Below are 15,000 nucleotides of genomic sequence, written 5' to 3'. Positions count from 1 at the left end.
TTTCCGCCCTGGTTCTTGGCTTCGCTCACAGCTTCCTCCTGTGCCCTTCGTCCTGCTTGCGTTCGACCACGAATACCCGTCGAATACTCGTGGATCTCGTGCTTCACTGCTTCCTATCCCTGTAAATAACATTTCATTAATGTTTAAGGATTAAGCTTACCCCTTTCACCTGACACTCTTAGGTTTCCAGGTACACCGCTTATTCTTGAACCATTTTTTGCGGCTATAATCGTTTAGGCAACCTGTCTTTAAATCTAATTCTCGAAACTCACGATCTGTTGTTGTTGTTTTGCTTTGCTTATTTGTGGCTTCAGTACTTTTTGCATAGCGTCAACTTGTCCTTGCGACACTCATTTCCCCGATTTTCGTTTCCGATTTGTTATTCGTAAACAGCAAACGAGTAGCAGAATAATTCAAGCTACTCAGAGATGCTTCCCGAAGGACCGTGATCTCATCTGAGTGATGCCTGTTGATGTAAAGGGCAGCTACGACTCTGAGGAGGCATGGTGGTGTCCTGTGACCAACTCTGGCTGAATAAGTCAGTACACAGTGGAGTGCGGCCGCGTTGCAAGTGGTCGTGCGAGCAACGGCGCGGCAGAGTGGCTGCTGGCGCAAAGGGTGTTGGTACAGGCAAGGCGGTTGGGGGAGAAGTTTTCCCTCTTTTTTCACGTCGTTTCACACGTCATGCTTTACAACTTGCGGTCACAGTCATATTCGCATTTCACATTGTAATATTCCTTGTTAAAAGTTAGTAATCGTTATATAATTCAACTTCACACTCTCTGCTGCTTTAATACTATTGGAAATCAATAATATTTTAAATGTTATAAGAATTGGGTAATGATGATGAATGTAAACATGCACTATGCTTATGTTTTTTCTTCCTATATTGCCATCTAATAAACGTTTGAAAACATGTGCCAGCACCATTAATCATGTCTAAAGCGATTCGACAGAACTGTTTGTTTTCATGTCTCTATAATCACTCCCCCCTCCCCCGCCTCCCCCCCAAAAAAGAAAAACAGCGTAGATATGGGTTCCATTCATCAAGTGACAAATTAGAAATTACGTTTATTCGCTGACAGTCAGTCTCTCTCTCTCTCTCTCTCTCTCTCTCTCTCTCTCTCTCTCTCTCTCTCTCTCTCTCTCTCTCTCTCTCTCTCTCTCTCTCTCTCTCTCTCTCTCTCTCTCTCTGCCCCAGGGTTTCACATCCAGAACTGATTGTGTGTGAACTCGGTGAAACAATCAGCCTGTGCTAATTTGATTTCATGGTGACTTTACTTCTAAATGTCCGTACAATGAAAGGCATATTGTTCATGTAATTACACGTTTCAGTTTGGCGCTTTGGAGTGTCATTATAGAGTACACATTTCTCATTATTTCGATGGAATTGGCCGTTGTATGTATGCAGCAGGTCCGGAGGGCAAATTAATAATGCAGGTTGAATTAACACCGGTAGTGGGGAAGGCAGGGTGAGAGAGAGAAAAGGGAGAGAAACAGAGAGAGGCGGAGAGGGGAGGAGCAGACACAGAAATAGACACACAAGCAAAGAAAGATAAAAGACACAGATATAGACAGACAGGCAGATACATACGGAAAAGAGATAAACCTATAAAAATCAGCAAAGGCAGATCAATAGACAAATTGTAAAGATTGAGATACAGCTAAAATAGAAGAGAGAGAGAGAGAGAAGGGAGGAGGGTGGGCAGACATAGACAAACAAACAGCCCGAAGCATGGAGAGGCAAAGAGAGAAATGCAGAAATAAACATGAAGAGAGAGAAATAACCAGAGAGAACGAAATACTTAAATAGCAACCCGAGTGACGTGAGCCTCATTGGTTGTAAAGGAAGAGTGGCTGCAACATAACAACCTCTGCCTCAGGGGTGACCCAGCGATGCAACATTCACCGGATGGAGGCCGGGATGCCGATGAACCAGAGATATCCATTAGTCGGCCTCTCTCTTGGGATCTTGGCGTTAATCATCTGTTATGGGGCAGAAACGGTGCAGAATTTTTCAGGGGGAAAGGGAGGGCAAAACTTTATATAGGAGGTTTGTTATATTTTATTGTGGTTTCGGTTTTTATTTCTTCGTCTTCTTCATTTGTTTTAGGAGGAAAACCGGCAGAGTTTTCTTTTTTCGGAGAGGGGTGATGGACAGTACATCTTCTCATAGTTTCATTTATCTCCTTTTTTCAGATTCAGATTCTTTATATTCTTATTCTTAGGGGACGGGGGTGCTGTGTTCTAAATCTTTATTAAACTTATTTTCATTTAATTGTTACGGGAGGAGAAAGACGGTTGATGTTGTTGTTGTTTTTTAATTTCTTTCTTTCCATATATATTTCTTTTTTTTCCATATCAATGCGTTACTAATGATTGTCCGCAAAAGAAAAAAGAAAACAGAACTTATATTCATTTATAAAATTTATCTGTATATAGAATACATGAAGGTAGTTTAGCATGGAATTTATTAGACTAGCTGACAGGCCAAAACTAACTGAATCATTCTTGTCTTTTTTTCGAAGGTTTGTGGTCAAAACAAAAACTAAAGTCATGTTTTTAAAACCTTCCCGGGAACATAACCGACAACCTGCAAAGGGTTCCATGTCGATGTTTTTTTCCGTTTCCTAAATTTTAAGGAAAAGACGAGCAGACACGTGCAGGGAGAAGCGATGCTATTTTTTTTTTTTTTTTCAGAGGAAAGGGATGTTATGCACAGAAGGCTGATGTTATTTATATTTTTCTTCTTTCTCGTTTCTTGTATTTGTCTTCTTATTTTCCCTATTATTTGTCATGGATTTTTTTTCTTGCCTGTGGGAGGCTATAGAGAGAATTTGATATTTGATATCTTTATTCATCTCACTCTATTGCCATTCGCAATAATTAATTATTCTTTTTAATCTTCAATCTACCCTCATCTATTCCATTTTCCACTCATGATCTACCCTCAACAACCTTAATATGCCCCTCTTTATCTACTATTAATCTATCTACTATTAATCTATATAAAAATCTCATCTAGCCCGGTTCTCCATCGGAATCTAAGCAGCAGGTCCCCAGCCCAGAGAAAGGTCACCCAAGAAATTTGATCATTCTCCGCCGGTAACTTTTTGGGTAATCGAACCGAAAATAAATAGAACAATTAAAGGAATGTGATAGCGATGATGATAATGGTACTGATAATGACAGTAGCAATGATAGTAATAGTAGTAATAATGAGGATAAAAGTAACAATAATAATAACGATTCTTATCATCAATATTACAGTCATAAAATGGAAAAAAGGGAAAACGTAAAAAATATTTATTCTCTCTAAAAGAAAACCAAGGAAATGAAGAACAAGAACAGGAAAAAAGAAGAAGAAAAAGAAATGTCAATAAATAGAAAACGGAAGGAAAATAAATGATAAGAATATGGGAAGAACAAAAATAAAAATAAAAAACACGAAGTAGTTAAATAGGGGAAAAGAAGAGGGGGGGAGAATGTAGATGAAAGAAAGGAAAAAAGAGGATTCAGGAAGCGAGAGAGGGGGGGGGGCAGAGGATAGAAAATAGGGAACGAGGGATTGGAACAGTTGAGAAAGTTTAAATAGATCGCGAAGGAAACTTTCCATGGTGCTAATGCGTCTATAGTTCCACGAGGGAGAGAAGAAAGCTTTAGCGAACAAATGAGCCAAACATGCCCATGGAGAAAGAGGGATTGAAAAACAGAATTGGGTGAAGGAGGGAGGGAGAGAGAGAGAGAGAGAGAGAGAGAGAGAGAGAGAGAGAGAGAGAGAGAGAGAGAGAGAGAGAGAGAGAGAGAGAGAGAGAGAGAGAGAGAGAGAGAGAGAGAGAGAGAGAGAGAGAGAGAGAGAGAGAGAGAGAGAGAAAATATGAATGAATGAATGAATTACACACACACAGCCAAACATTGCCGTATCATGACAAGCAATACTAACACTGAATTAACCTCGTTAGAAAACTTTTTACCAGCATAGTCTGTTCTGATTACCTTTGATTGTCTGAAGTTAGGAACTGTATTTCTCGTCATTAATAATATATCGGCCTTTCCTTTACTTGAGTACATCCATTTGTTGTGTATAACAGAAGCTTTAAGATAAAAAAAATGTTTTATAAGATATACACGATGGATATAGTTTGATATGCTGTTATATCTAATTCGAGATGTTTTTCTTCCCGTGTGTTGTACTAGCAGTGATATTCTACTATCCATTAACATTTCAAATTAATTCTCCGTGACCCGGAAATAGCTGCATCATTTATAATATTATTTCTTACGGTAATAATTAATTTGTATATTGAGAATAGTGTAGTATACAATTTATGATGTATATTTTCATATTTTAATACAATTTGATACATCGTTTTAATCATCCAAATGGCAAAATATACTTGTAGCCTAACGCAAGAAAAGATATGTAAAAATGAATGAACATATAAACTGACTTTGAACTTGGAAGTCTGCTCTTGAAGTTTGATGCAAGTATTTATTATTTACTGAAGTCATATGCAAACTGATGTAAATATAACAAAGCTCTATGTCTTTGGTGAATAAGTCTGGCTTATCGAAACGTGTATGAAGGAGGATAGGGAGGATGTGTTTATATGAGTGGCTGCTGTTGCCTTGTATAATCAAATATGGTTATAAAAGATTGAGTGAGAACAGTTATATACCTTAGTTTTGCGCACAGAATATTTTTGGTCCAAAATTATTTTAAGCCCTTCTATATCTTCTTTTAATCGTGCAATTGTCTGTCAATACCAATGTATTTACCTTCATATCCTGAAGAGCTATTGAGAGAGAAAGAGAAAAAAAAGAGAAATAGAAAAAGAAAAAATGAGAGGGAGAAAGAGGGAGAGAGAGAGAGGGAGAGGGGGAGGGGGAGGGGGAGGGGGAGGTAAATGGAGAGAGGGATAGGAATAGGGAGAGGGAGAGAATGGGTATATGGAGAAAAGGGAGAGGGAAAGATAGATAGCGAGAGGGGGAAGAGAGGGAGAGAGAATGGGTATATGGAGAGAGAGGGAAAGATAGATAGAGGTAACTATAGATAAATAGCTTGAGAGAGGGGGAGAGAAAGAGAAATATTGCTCGACTGCAAGCGATTTCCGAGTATAAACAAGGCAAGGGGTCCATAAGAGAGGTTAAAAGATAAAGTGAAACTTCAAGAGTAATTAGCCCTATTTGAGGCGGCATTGCATTACATTACGTAAAGACTTGATCATCACAATTTATTATCAACGCCGTGTCCACACGATGGGCAGTACTCGTGCGGACATTGCCAAATTACTTAATTCACATCTTTTTGAAGACGGGTAACGGGCTCACGTGGAGGCGACATAATAGGCGAGAAAACCATTAACATGCTTTTGCCAAGTCTCTCATGTAGATACAGCCTTCCGCCCGAGAACTGCTCGATCTGTTAACACTGTTTAACAAGCAAGGGACATATGCCAAGGGGAGTGCCCGCGCGGACTGTGCTAATGTGGAAACGGTGAGAGGCACAATTGGATAGCCTTATAAAAATCGAGTGATGTGTGGGAGCAAGAGTATATTGTTGGTCGGTCTGTTTGTGAACCTCAGGCAGTGCCCGTGCGAGCGTTTAAAATGGCACTGTAAGTAGAACGTGTTGTTGGGAAGGTTGGCTGTTCTTACTTTCAGACTAGGGCATTTCGATGGTTTCCCGTGGTTGCCTGTGCCCGCAGTTAAGGTAACAGCTTGTCCGCCCGGGAATTCCCCTATATGTTAACACAACCAATTTTAATTTAACACAACAAAAATGAGCAAATTTGCAAGGAAGAGATAATGGTATTGTAGTAGCGAGGGATTTCTAATGGACTGACAAGACAAGCATTGATAATGAAGAATAAATCCCAAGTTCTGGATATGCTTAGAAATGGAAATTATTCAGTATAACCATTGCCTTTGCCACAAAGTGAAGTACACCCATGGGTAAATTTTAATGTTTCCAGAGCCATAAATTCAATGGGACAAGTAATTTCAAAGCCCATCATTTTTGGGGCTGTTAATTCCGAATCTTTGATTTTAATGCTTTCATACTGCTAACAAATTTCTAGGGCAGCTAAGTGGCGTAGGTTGCTTTTCAACACTACTACACCCACATGAACTCGGCTTTCTTTCCCAACACACAACAGGTAAAATTAAATATGAAAACAGGTAAGAATAATAGCAAGAACTTCGAATAACTGGAATTTATTTATATGTATTAATTACAATATATGTTATACGCATAAATGTAATATACGTTTGTTGCACGTAAGCTGGCTGGTAAAAAGCATTACACGATTCCGATACTCAAAAGTAATAGGTAACATCTGCAATCCATGGGAAAATGCCATCAAAATCCCATAAGGGTATCATATTTTGTTTGTCGGGGAGAAAAAAAATAATAAGTAATCAAAAAAATCACATGGTTAAGTCCATAATGGCATTCACTATGTCATTGTTATTATTCTTCAGGGCTTTTACGGCCTTCGCTCTGGACACATTGGCCTGTGATACGACAAGCTCAATGTCCTTCTCTTCCATTCCAGTCTCGTCCACCTCCTCTTCATCCTCCTCTTCGTCTTCTTGTATAGCAGCAGGTACCTGTGGGAAGGTTGTCATGGTTACTCATTTGTTTAAGGTTGTAAACGTACGATGCCAAAAAGAATGGCAGGTCAAAAATAAATTAATTTGTCTGTCAAAGCATGCTAGTGTTTAATTCAATATCAAAAAGCATATGCAAAAACAAAATTACACAAAAGCTTCTATAATTGGACATTTCTGTGTAATGTCTTTTTACTATAACTCAAGTATTTAACCAAAACTCTAACCTAAAATTATTGTAGGCATTCTCTATCTATTCCTGGTAACCTTCACTACAGTACAATGTTATCTTTGACTATTTCCAAAACACACTTGTGTTCTTTAATTACTATCCAGTTGAATTCATCCCTTAAAAATTTGTGACCATGTAGATAAGTAACATGTACACAAGAAATCATGTTATGTTGGAAGAAATACAAAAATTAATTAAACTGGATGAAGGTGAGGTACAGAGGCTGGTAATGTTTGGGTAAGTAGGAATGTCATCCCTAAGAGGTCGTTATGACAATTTTAAAGCACTCTTGAAGGATAAAGAATATTTTGCAATTAAAGCAGAATCCAGCAAACATAAGTTTAGGCAGGGATTTCACTGAAAAAGAATTTTCCTAGAAATTTTCAAGAAATTTTAAAGACCAAAATAAAGGAGAGAGCAAAAAAACATGATAAAAATATGGGGGGAGGGATAACTTGTTATTCTGTAGAATATTGCTGTGCAAACACCCAATAAAGAAAATGGAAATGACTAAGATTTAGAAATCTATTATACTTTTTGTAGAAATGTAAAGGCACTGTTTCAAAGCAACTTTCAGAATATAAATATATATATTGAACAGTTGTGGATTTCACTTTGAATATACAAAATGCAAAGAAGTTGACCATGATATTCAACAACAGTTGAAAAAAGATATTACAACTAAAACTGAACATATATGCTACAAAGTTTCTAGGAAGGCAAAACAGCAGGACAAACAACTTTACAAGTCTTCAATCTCTGCAGAAAATAAACATCAATCTATGTCATCTCTATTCTTCCTTAAAATGATTTTTTTGCCTAGTATTATAATAGTTTAATCCCTATGGTATAGGACTAAGCAGTACAAAATGAAGAATTCTGTTCACGCAGTACAAGAAAGGATTGGTGTATAGGTCTAAGCCCCATAGGACAACTACTGACCTTGCTTTGGATTAAAACAAAAATTCTAATGAGGGTATCTGAAAGCCCATATCAAATATCCTGATGTCAGAAAAGATTGCCTATTTTAAATTTTGTTTCTGGGGCTCAAGCAGTGTAGGATAAAAAGGTTTGTCACTTTCAACAGCAAACTTACAGTGGTATGAGCAGCAGTGTCCTTGGCAGGGTTGACTGCAGGTTCCTTGAACTTCTCGGCAGCAGCCATCTGGGCTTGCTGGCTCATGTCCTCAATCTGTAGATCCAATACACACTTAGTAACATGTCTCAAATAAAAATAAAGGAAACTCTTGGAGAAAGTTCAATTGCTATGTCTTTCCCAATTTTGTATGCTTTGATAAAACATTTGTTTGGATGACTGGCTCCTGCAGCTCATTTGGACAGTATAATGTGAACAAGCTATAACTAATTATCAAATTCACAAAGTCCTATCTGGAGCCAATTCTTGATAGTTATTGCTTATCAACATTTATCATAAATGCAAATTCTCACATTTGAAAAATTGTTTACAGTAAAAAAAAAGCTTCAGCTATTTGATTCACATTCAGTATCTAGTAGAAAAGCTTTTTAAATATTTATCATATATTATAATGTTCATTATTTCTTTCATCCTTACTACACAATTTTCAACAAAATGAGGAAAGGACAGGAAAAAATTAAAAACCCTTGCTCCCCACCTTGGCCTCGCCAAAGACAATGTAGCTGTCAGAGGAAGGGTTTCTGAAGACGTCGGGCTTGTTGATAACGAAGAGGATGTTCTTGCTCTTGCGGATGGTAACTCGGTTCACACCTGGGACCTGCTTCAATCCAAGCTTGGCCATCAGCTTGCGAGCCTTCTTTTCAGACCGGCTCTGTTTGGCTACCTTGGCAGCCTCTGTGACGACAGGGGCAGAGGCAATGTCGCCCTGCTCCAGCTCTGGCAGAGATTCCTATTGGGTAATGGTGAAGATAAGGAAATAGCACAGCACAGAGGGAACTCTAAAGTCCTGTATCACAGACAAGAGTAATTATTATTATTATTATTTTTTTTTTTTTTTATGTCTTCATTTACTTGCGGTCATCATGATGAATGAAAATGCCCAGGAAACTTTTTTTTTTTTTTTTTTTTGCAAATTTCAGACTTCTTCCTACACAGTTCATAATTTCCTATGTTAAAGCTAGGGAGTAGGTCTAAATTTACCTAAACAATCTTGTGTATTTCACAAGCTGACTTGGGTATTGCCATAGTTACTTTATTTAATTTAATTTTCGTAAATAACACTTCACACATTTGTTCTTTTATTTCAGGGTTACAAAAGAATAGACACCAAATTGACATAAAAATTGAAAAGGTAAAGTTTCCCAAGAACAAGAAAAGCAAATGACTAGAGCAGTTAGTTCATAAAGATAATCCAAAAAACAAAACCATTAATACACCACCAAATCTAAAGCCAGTTCCTCACCTCTGTGTCAGAGTCAGAGCCTGAGCCTGCCTCATGCTCCTCTACTGCCTCAGCTGCGGAGGGGGTGGTCTTCTCGATCTCTGTGAGCTGAGGCATTTCTGTGGTAGCTGTGTTCTTTTATGAGAACCTGGAGGAAGAAAATTTGTATAACTTTAGGACCCAGTATTTAATAAAACACATCTCAATTTACTTGCAGATAGTGTAAACATACCAACAAAGATAGCCAATGACATAGAAAGCTACACAGCTTGTTAAAGAAAGCTCTTTAGTTGTTAGACACTAGTGATAAAAACATATTTCAACTTTTTTTCCATGTACTAATTCTGCTAGGTCTACCCACAAGTTCCAGTATAGGTGTCAATTTACATGGGAAAAAGGCCATTGCCTGTGGGAAAATTTATCTGTATTAGAGATGCATGACAGCTCTACTAGACATAGGGTAAGAGACCATCCTATACAGAACAAACGATAGTGTTGAAAGCATTCTGTTACCCGGCATCATGCCCATTATTGCAGTGTACTATAGAGTAACAGTAAAGTAGTAGACTTGAAGATGGTGTAAAATTATCTTTTAACCCACACAGGACGGGTGGTACAGCATGTGTACCGCGCATTCAAAAGCCCAGTTGCCGGGCGGCACAGTATTGTGCCAGCTATTCAATTGATTTAGGCCTAATAATTCGAACGCCCCGGCATTTGGACATTCTAGGCTAGAAATCCCCCGTCGGGAATGGGTTAAGCGCATGATACTGGTATTTAGTAAACTCAATTTGTTCCTTTTCATTTATATCTTAATTTTAACCCATTGTGTACAGGTATTATACCATACATGATGGCACCAATTGGGCCTAAAAGATAGGTGTTGATGTGTACATGACCAGACATCGGGATTTGCTCACAGTTGAAGCAAACACAATCATGAAGTATTATGGCTGTAACGGCACTAGCTTAAAAGCTACAGGGTTCCAAAGTCAGCCTGAATCCACATTTTGTGATGGATTTATGGAAAAACATTGTTTGGGCTAGTCTGCGCAACCTAGAGGGTGGAGAAAACCCTTTTCCCATCCCTCTAATTTTTAGCTGGTGTCGCCAGCATTGTAAACCACCCATCCTGACTGACAGTTAGGTCATTTGGAACCCTATCGCAATGGATTAAGTATTATTAGCATAAGCCTATCTATAATGTAACAAATCCAAATAATGAAAAACAATCATAACCATAAATTACAATTAATTCCTCCATGCTAAAAAGCCACGCCCAGGTGTGCATATAGATAATGTCATTCCCTGATGCATTTTTTGCAAATTGAAATTAGATAACGATGTTGGTTCCATTAATGAATGCACTGGCATATAATTTGATCAACACAAATGAAAATGCTTGTGTCTGATGAAAAAAAAATTATGTAAATAAATTAGATTTGTGCTTAGAGGAAAATAATAAGTTAAATTAACAAAGATTCAAAATTAATAATATAGATAAGGGACAATGGTTGAAATCATATTAAGATTTCACAATGAATTCAACAAAATACCAATTTGTAAGAAAAATAAGTAGACACATTCAATAGCCAAAAATAGTTTATTTTTTTCTGATCACTGATTAACAAGGTTTTAACCATTTATGGCAATTGTGCATTACTGGCTCACGATTGGCTGAAAATCAACTGGTATATCATTAAATATTTTTAATACATATTCAGGCTATTAACCCACTCACGACGGGGGCATTCCAGCCTTGCATGTCACAATGCTGGGGCTTTCGAACGCTTAGACCTAAATCAATTAAATGGCTGGCACCATATTGCACCGCCCGGCCACCGGGCTTTTGAATGAGCGGTACAGTAGTGTACCACCCATCCAGAGAGGGTTAAATCGGTAAACTATTTGAATGTATGGATGTGCAAATAACATTTACACACTCACATACAAAACCAGAAGCATGATAATTTTCCACCAATACAATACGCAGTCACACCAAAAGAACATTGTATTAAAGACTAGTCTGATCGCACAAACAGATTTTGATCACCCCATAACTAATACAAAACATTTCTTGAGGGAAATTGTCAAGTAACTGCCATAAACCCTTTTTGTAAAAATGCACTCGTATAAAATATTCATGACTGGAAAATTATTTTGAAGTGCATAGCAATAATAAACCTAATTGACCTAGAGCAGTAAGGAATTGGAATTATAATGTAAACAGTATGTGCCAAAAGAAAAAGTTTGCAGAGGCATTCATTCAAAATACTAATCCATAATATGCAAGTGCGCTCATTTTTTTTTCACTGTCATGCAGTCATTTACATCATGGAGAATGGGAAACGGAATATGTAATTTTCATTAAAACATGAGACATCCATCTCCTCCAGTTTACAGGCAATGCTTTTAATATGCTTGGCTTCCTAACTAACCACTAATTATGGTTATGATCCAGAAGACCACTGCTAGTTTGGCATCTGGGCAGCCAGAATATGTGAACAGATGGGTTTCCTTGGCAAAAATTCCTCAAAGGATTAACCCATTGGCACTGTGAGCATAATATGGTTATATATGTATATACACATAGGAGTTCTATTTGCATACACTTTTTTCTTCACTTGTGAAAATAATGTAAACAAGTACAAAAACCTCTAATTATGACCCCACTGAATTGGGCATGTGAAAAGCATCCTGCATGGTGCCGCACAGCATCACACTGGGAGAGATCTGGCATTTGGTCAATGCATGTGCTTGTTATCTAGCCAGTGGGATCACCATTAGGCAAAAAAATAAGCCCTGGCATGAATGGGTCAAGTGCATTGACTCTCCACTTGTATTTGAACTTCTCTACTTCATTCACATAGAACCCAGTCCAGTAAATACATGGACGATATAGACGACTAGGAGAGCTGGGGAACGCAAGAAATATACCATTCAAAGATAAATAATCTATTCCAGCAATATCATGCAATTTCTAAGGGCCTACTACCTATACTACCTAAGGGTATTATTTCAAGATAATACACGAGCTTCTGCAACCAATAGCTACCAATAGCGGCTCATCTTGCATTTACCACAGAGCCTTAGGAGCTGCGGCAACAATTGACAATTTTTCCATGTCTCGCCAAGATATTAAGCTCCTTTGGAATATCTGTGGAGACTATCATGTCAGAATAAATGCAGGTCTGTTTTTCACAAGCAGAATACAGGTACTCTGGGGTTATCAATTGTAACATTATCAGACTGTAGCTAACTTGTGCTTGTGGTTACAGGTTTACCATCCTACAAGTCTAAAGACGACACCGATACAAAAGGTCTAATGAATGGTTTAAAATGAATATTACGCAATAACTTGGCTTTCTGAAGCTATTGAGCTTTAATTTCCTGTATCAATCTCCCTATTTAATATCTTGCAATACTTCCCCCTGAGAATTTTTGATCTACCTAGCTGCATTACTGATTATTACATTTATTTCAGATCAAATAACTAATTTCCTGATTTTTAATTCGCGGCCTTTGGAGAACACGAACTGATTACGTGTTATTTATACCGATGAGGTAAAAAAAAGACGTAGGTTGGTAATAGCGCGTACATTGAAGACAACCCTACGCAGTGAACTAAGAAAAATAAACTGCCTACATGAATGATTAGAATTTCAACCCAATGACTCGAAAAATCGAAGAAACTCACGAGTGAATAATAATGATCCTATTTTCATCGTCGGCCGTTCGTCCCGGAGTGCCACGCGTGCGAAACTTCCATTTCGACATCATGGCACAATACGAAGACTCTGACATCGCGTAAATCGAGTCAAATATGAGAAAGAAAGAGATCGAGACAAAGGAACACGTGATAATGGCTCTGTCGGGATTCGGCCTTGTCAACGCCTCGGGCAGAAAACCCCGACACAAATCGCCTTCTATCTTCCTCATCCTTCGATAAATAACAACTATTTCTTCGAGTAAGTGCCCTACAAACATGAACAAACACAATGATAACCCAAAAGGGCCTTGGCATTACCTTTGGAAGGGTGAATACAGGAGGGGAAACGCACTAACCTTCGGCCGCTTGGATGATCTTCCTCGGAAAGGAAAAATGGCGCCGGTGCTGCCATCTATCGGGCCTCGCCGCAGCCAGCACGGGAGTTGCCGCTTCTTCCTCCCCCAAACTCGTTTTATGTCGGATTATTATCCCCCTTTCTTAACTTATTATTTGCATCTGTATATTCTTTATATTTCATATTATTTTTGCGTATTTTTTCTTATGCTTGATTCGGGGAGAGTTGTTGACATCTGAGAGATAAATTGCGGTGATAAATGGTGGCTTGGCATCTTTCGAAGGTAGAAGCCTTAGTTATCTATTTATATGTTATCTTCCCTTTATTTCAATATACTTTATCTCTCTCTCGACAATTTTTATGTGATACAAGTCATCACACATCTCTTTGAATAACCGCCGGAAGGTCAATAAGATCACAAAGATACGCTTAATAGAGGGTAAAAAAGAATGAAAATGGCACGTAATTCAACTTTATTTTCGATGGTGAATTTTAGGCGGGGAAATCATTATCACCATCAGCATCATACCTGTGTCATTATTATTTACTTTATAATCATCATCAGCAGCAGCAATAATAGCACCACCATAACTGTCATACATTTATTCTCCTCCTCCTACTCATCATCATCATCTTCATCATCATCATTATCATCATCATCATCATCATCATCATCATCATATCATCATTAACATTATCATTTTTATCATCATCATTAGCATCATCATTTTCATCATCATCATTTCATTATCATTTTCATCATCATCATCGCCATCGTTATCATCATCGTCATCATCACAATCATTGCCCCTCTTCTTCAATATCATCATGATCACCATCACCATTACCATCACTTCCATTATTAGCATTTTTATTCTTATTTCATCATGTCATCACCATCATCATCATTATGATAACTATAGCAACAATAATCATGATAACATTGGTAATAACGATGATGGTTATTGCCATCATTTTTATTATTACTATCGATATTACTATCACCATCATCATTATCATCGTAATGATGATAGTAATGGTAACAATAATGATAATGTAATGACGATAGTGATAGGAATAATTAATAGTAATAGTATCATTTTTAATAGTAGTATCATCGCCATCATGATTATCATCATTATTGTTTCTTTTGGTATTGTTGTGATTCTAATTTCTGCTACAATCATTAGTGTTGTTGTCATTATCATTACTAGTATTATTATCATTATTTACATTACCATTATCATTACTGTTGTCATTAATATCATTATCATCATTACTATCATTGTCATCATTATTACTATTATTATCATAATCGCATGATCATTACTAAAATCATTATCATTATTATTTTCATCATCATTATTATTATCATTATTATTTTCATCATCATTATTATTATCATTATTATTACCAGTATTATCATTGGTGATGTCAGTATTATCGTAATTGTATCAGATGTAATTATAATTGCTATTTCTGTTATCACTAGTTATTTATTGTTGATGTCTTATTGGATAATTTGAGAGAGAGAGAGAGAGAGAGAGAGAGAGAGAGAGAGAGAGAGAGAGAGAGAGAGAGAGAGAGAGAGAGAGAGAGAGAGAGAGAGAGAGAGAGAGAGAGAGAGAGAGAGAGAGAGAGAGAAGAGAGAGAGAGAGAGAGAGAGAGAGAGAGAGAGAGAGAGAGAGAGAGAGAGAGAGAGATAGAGAGAGAG

At 37.5% G+C, this 15,000-nt stretch overlaps 1 protein-coding gene across 3 annotated transcripts; it reads right to left on the bottom strand.

Annotated features, from left to right (window-relative positions):
• Positions 1 to 6,200: 6,200 nt before the first annotated feature.
• Positions 6,201 to 13,424, bottom strand: Nacalpha (nascent polypeptide associated complex protein alpha subunit). 3 transcript variants are annotated; one of them, XM_043026974.2, is made up of 5 exons: positions 13,288 to 13,424; positions 9,244 to 9,370; positions 8,479 to 8,730; positions 7,941 to 8,036; positions 6,201 to 6,612 (listed from the first exon to the last, which is right to left on the bottom strand). In XM_043026974.2, the coding sequence occupies exons 2-5, from the start codon at positions 9,337 to 9,339 to the stop codon at positions 6,430 to 6,432; spliced, it is 627 nt and encodes a 208-aa protein (XP_042882908.1). In that variant the 5' UTR covers positions 9,340 to 9,370; positions 13,288 to 13,424; the 3' UTR covers positions 6,201 to 6,429. The 3 variants fall into 3 exon arrangements, with proteins under 3 accessions (XP_042882908.1, XP_042882909.1, XP_086387608.1); XM_043026975.2 differs by having other exon boundaries at positions 13,250 to 13,341; XM_086531482.1 differs by lacking the exon at positions 13,288 to 13,424 and adding an exon at positions 12,920 to 12,960.
• Positions 13,425 to 15,000: the final 1,576 nt, after the last annotated feature.

This window comes from Penaeus japonicus, unplaced genomic scaffold (assembly GCF_977035675.1).
Source record: "Penaeus japonicus unplaced genomic scaffold, GWHDUDI00000001_assembly GWHDUDI00000003, whole genome shotgun sequence".
In the NCBI taxonomy this organism is placed as follows: Eukaryota; Metazoa; Arthropoda; class Malacostraca; order Decapoda; family Penaeidae; genus Penaeus; species Penaeus japonicus.
Note: the sequence above shows the minus strand (reverse complement) of the source record. Positions and strands in the feature narration are given on the sequence as shown.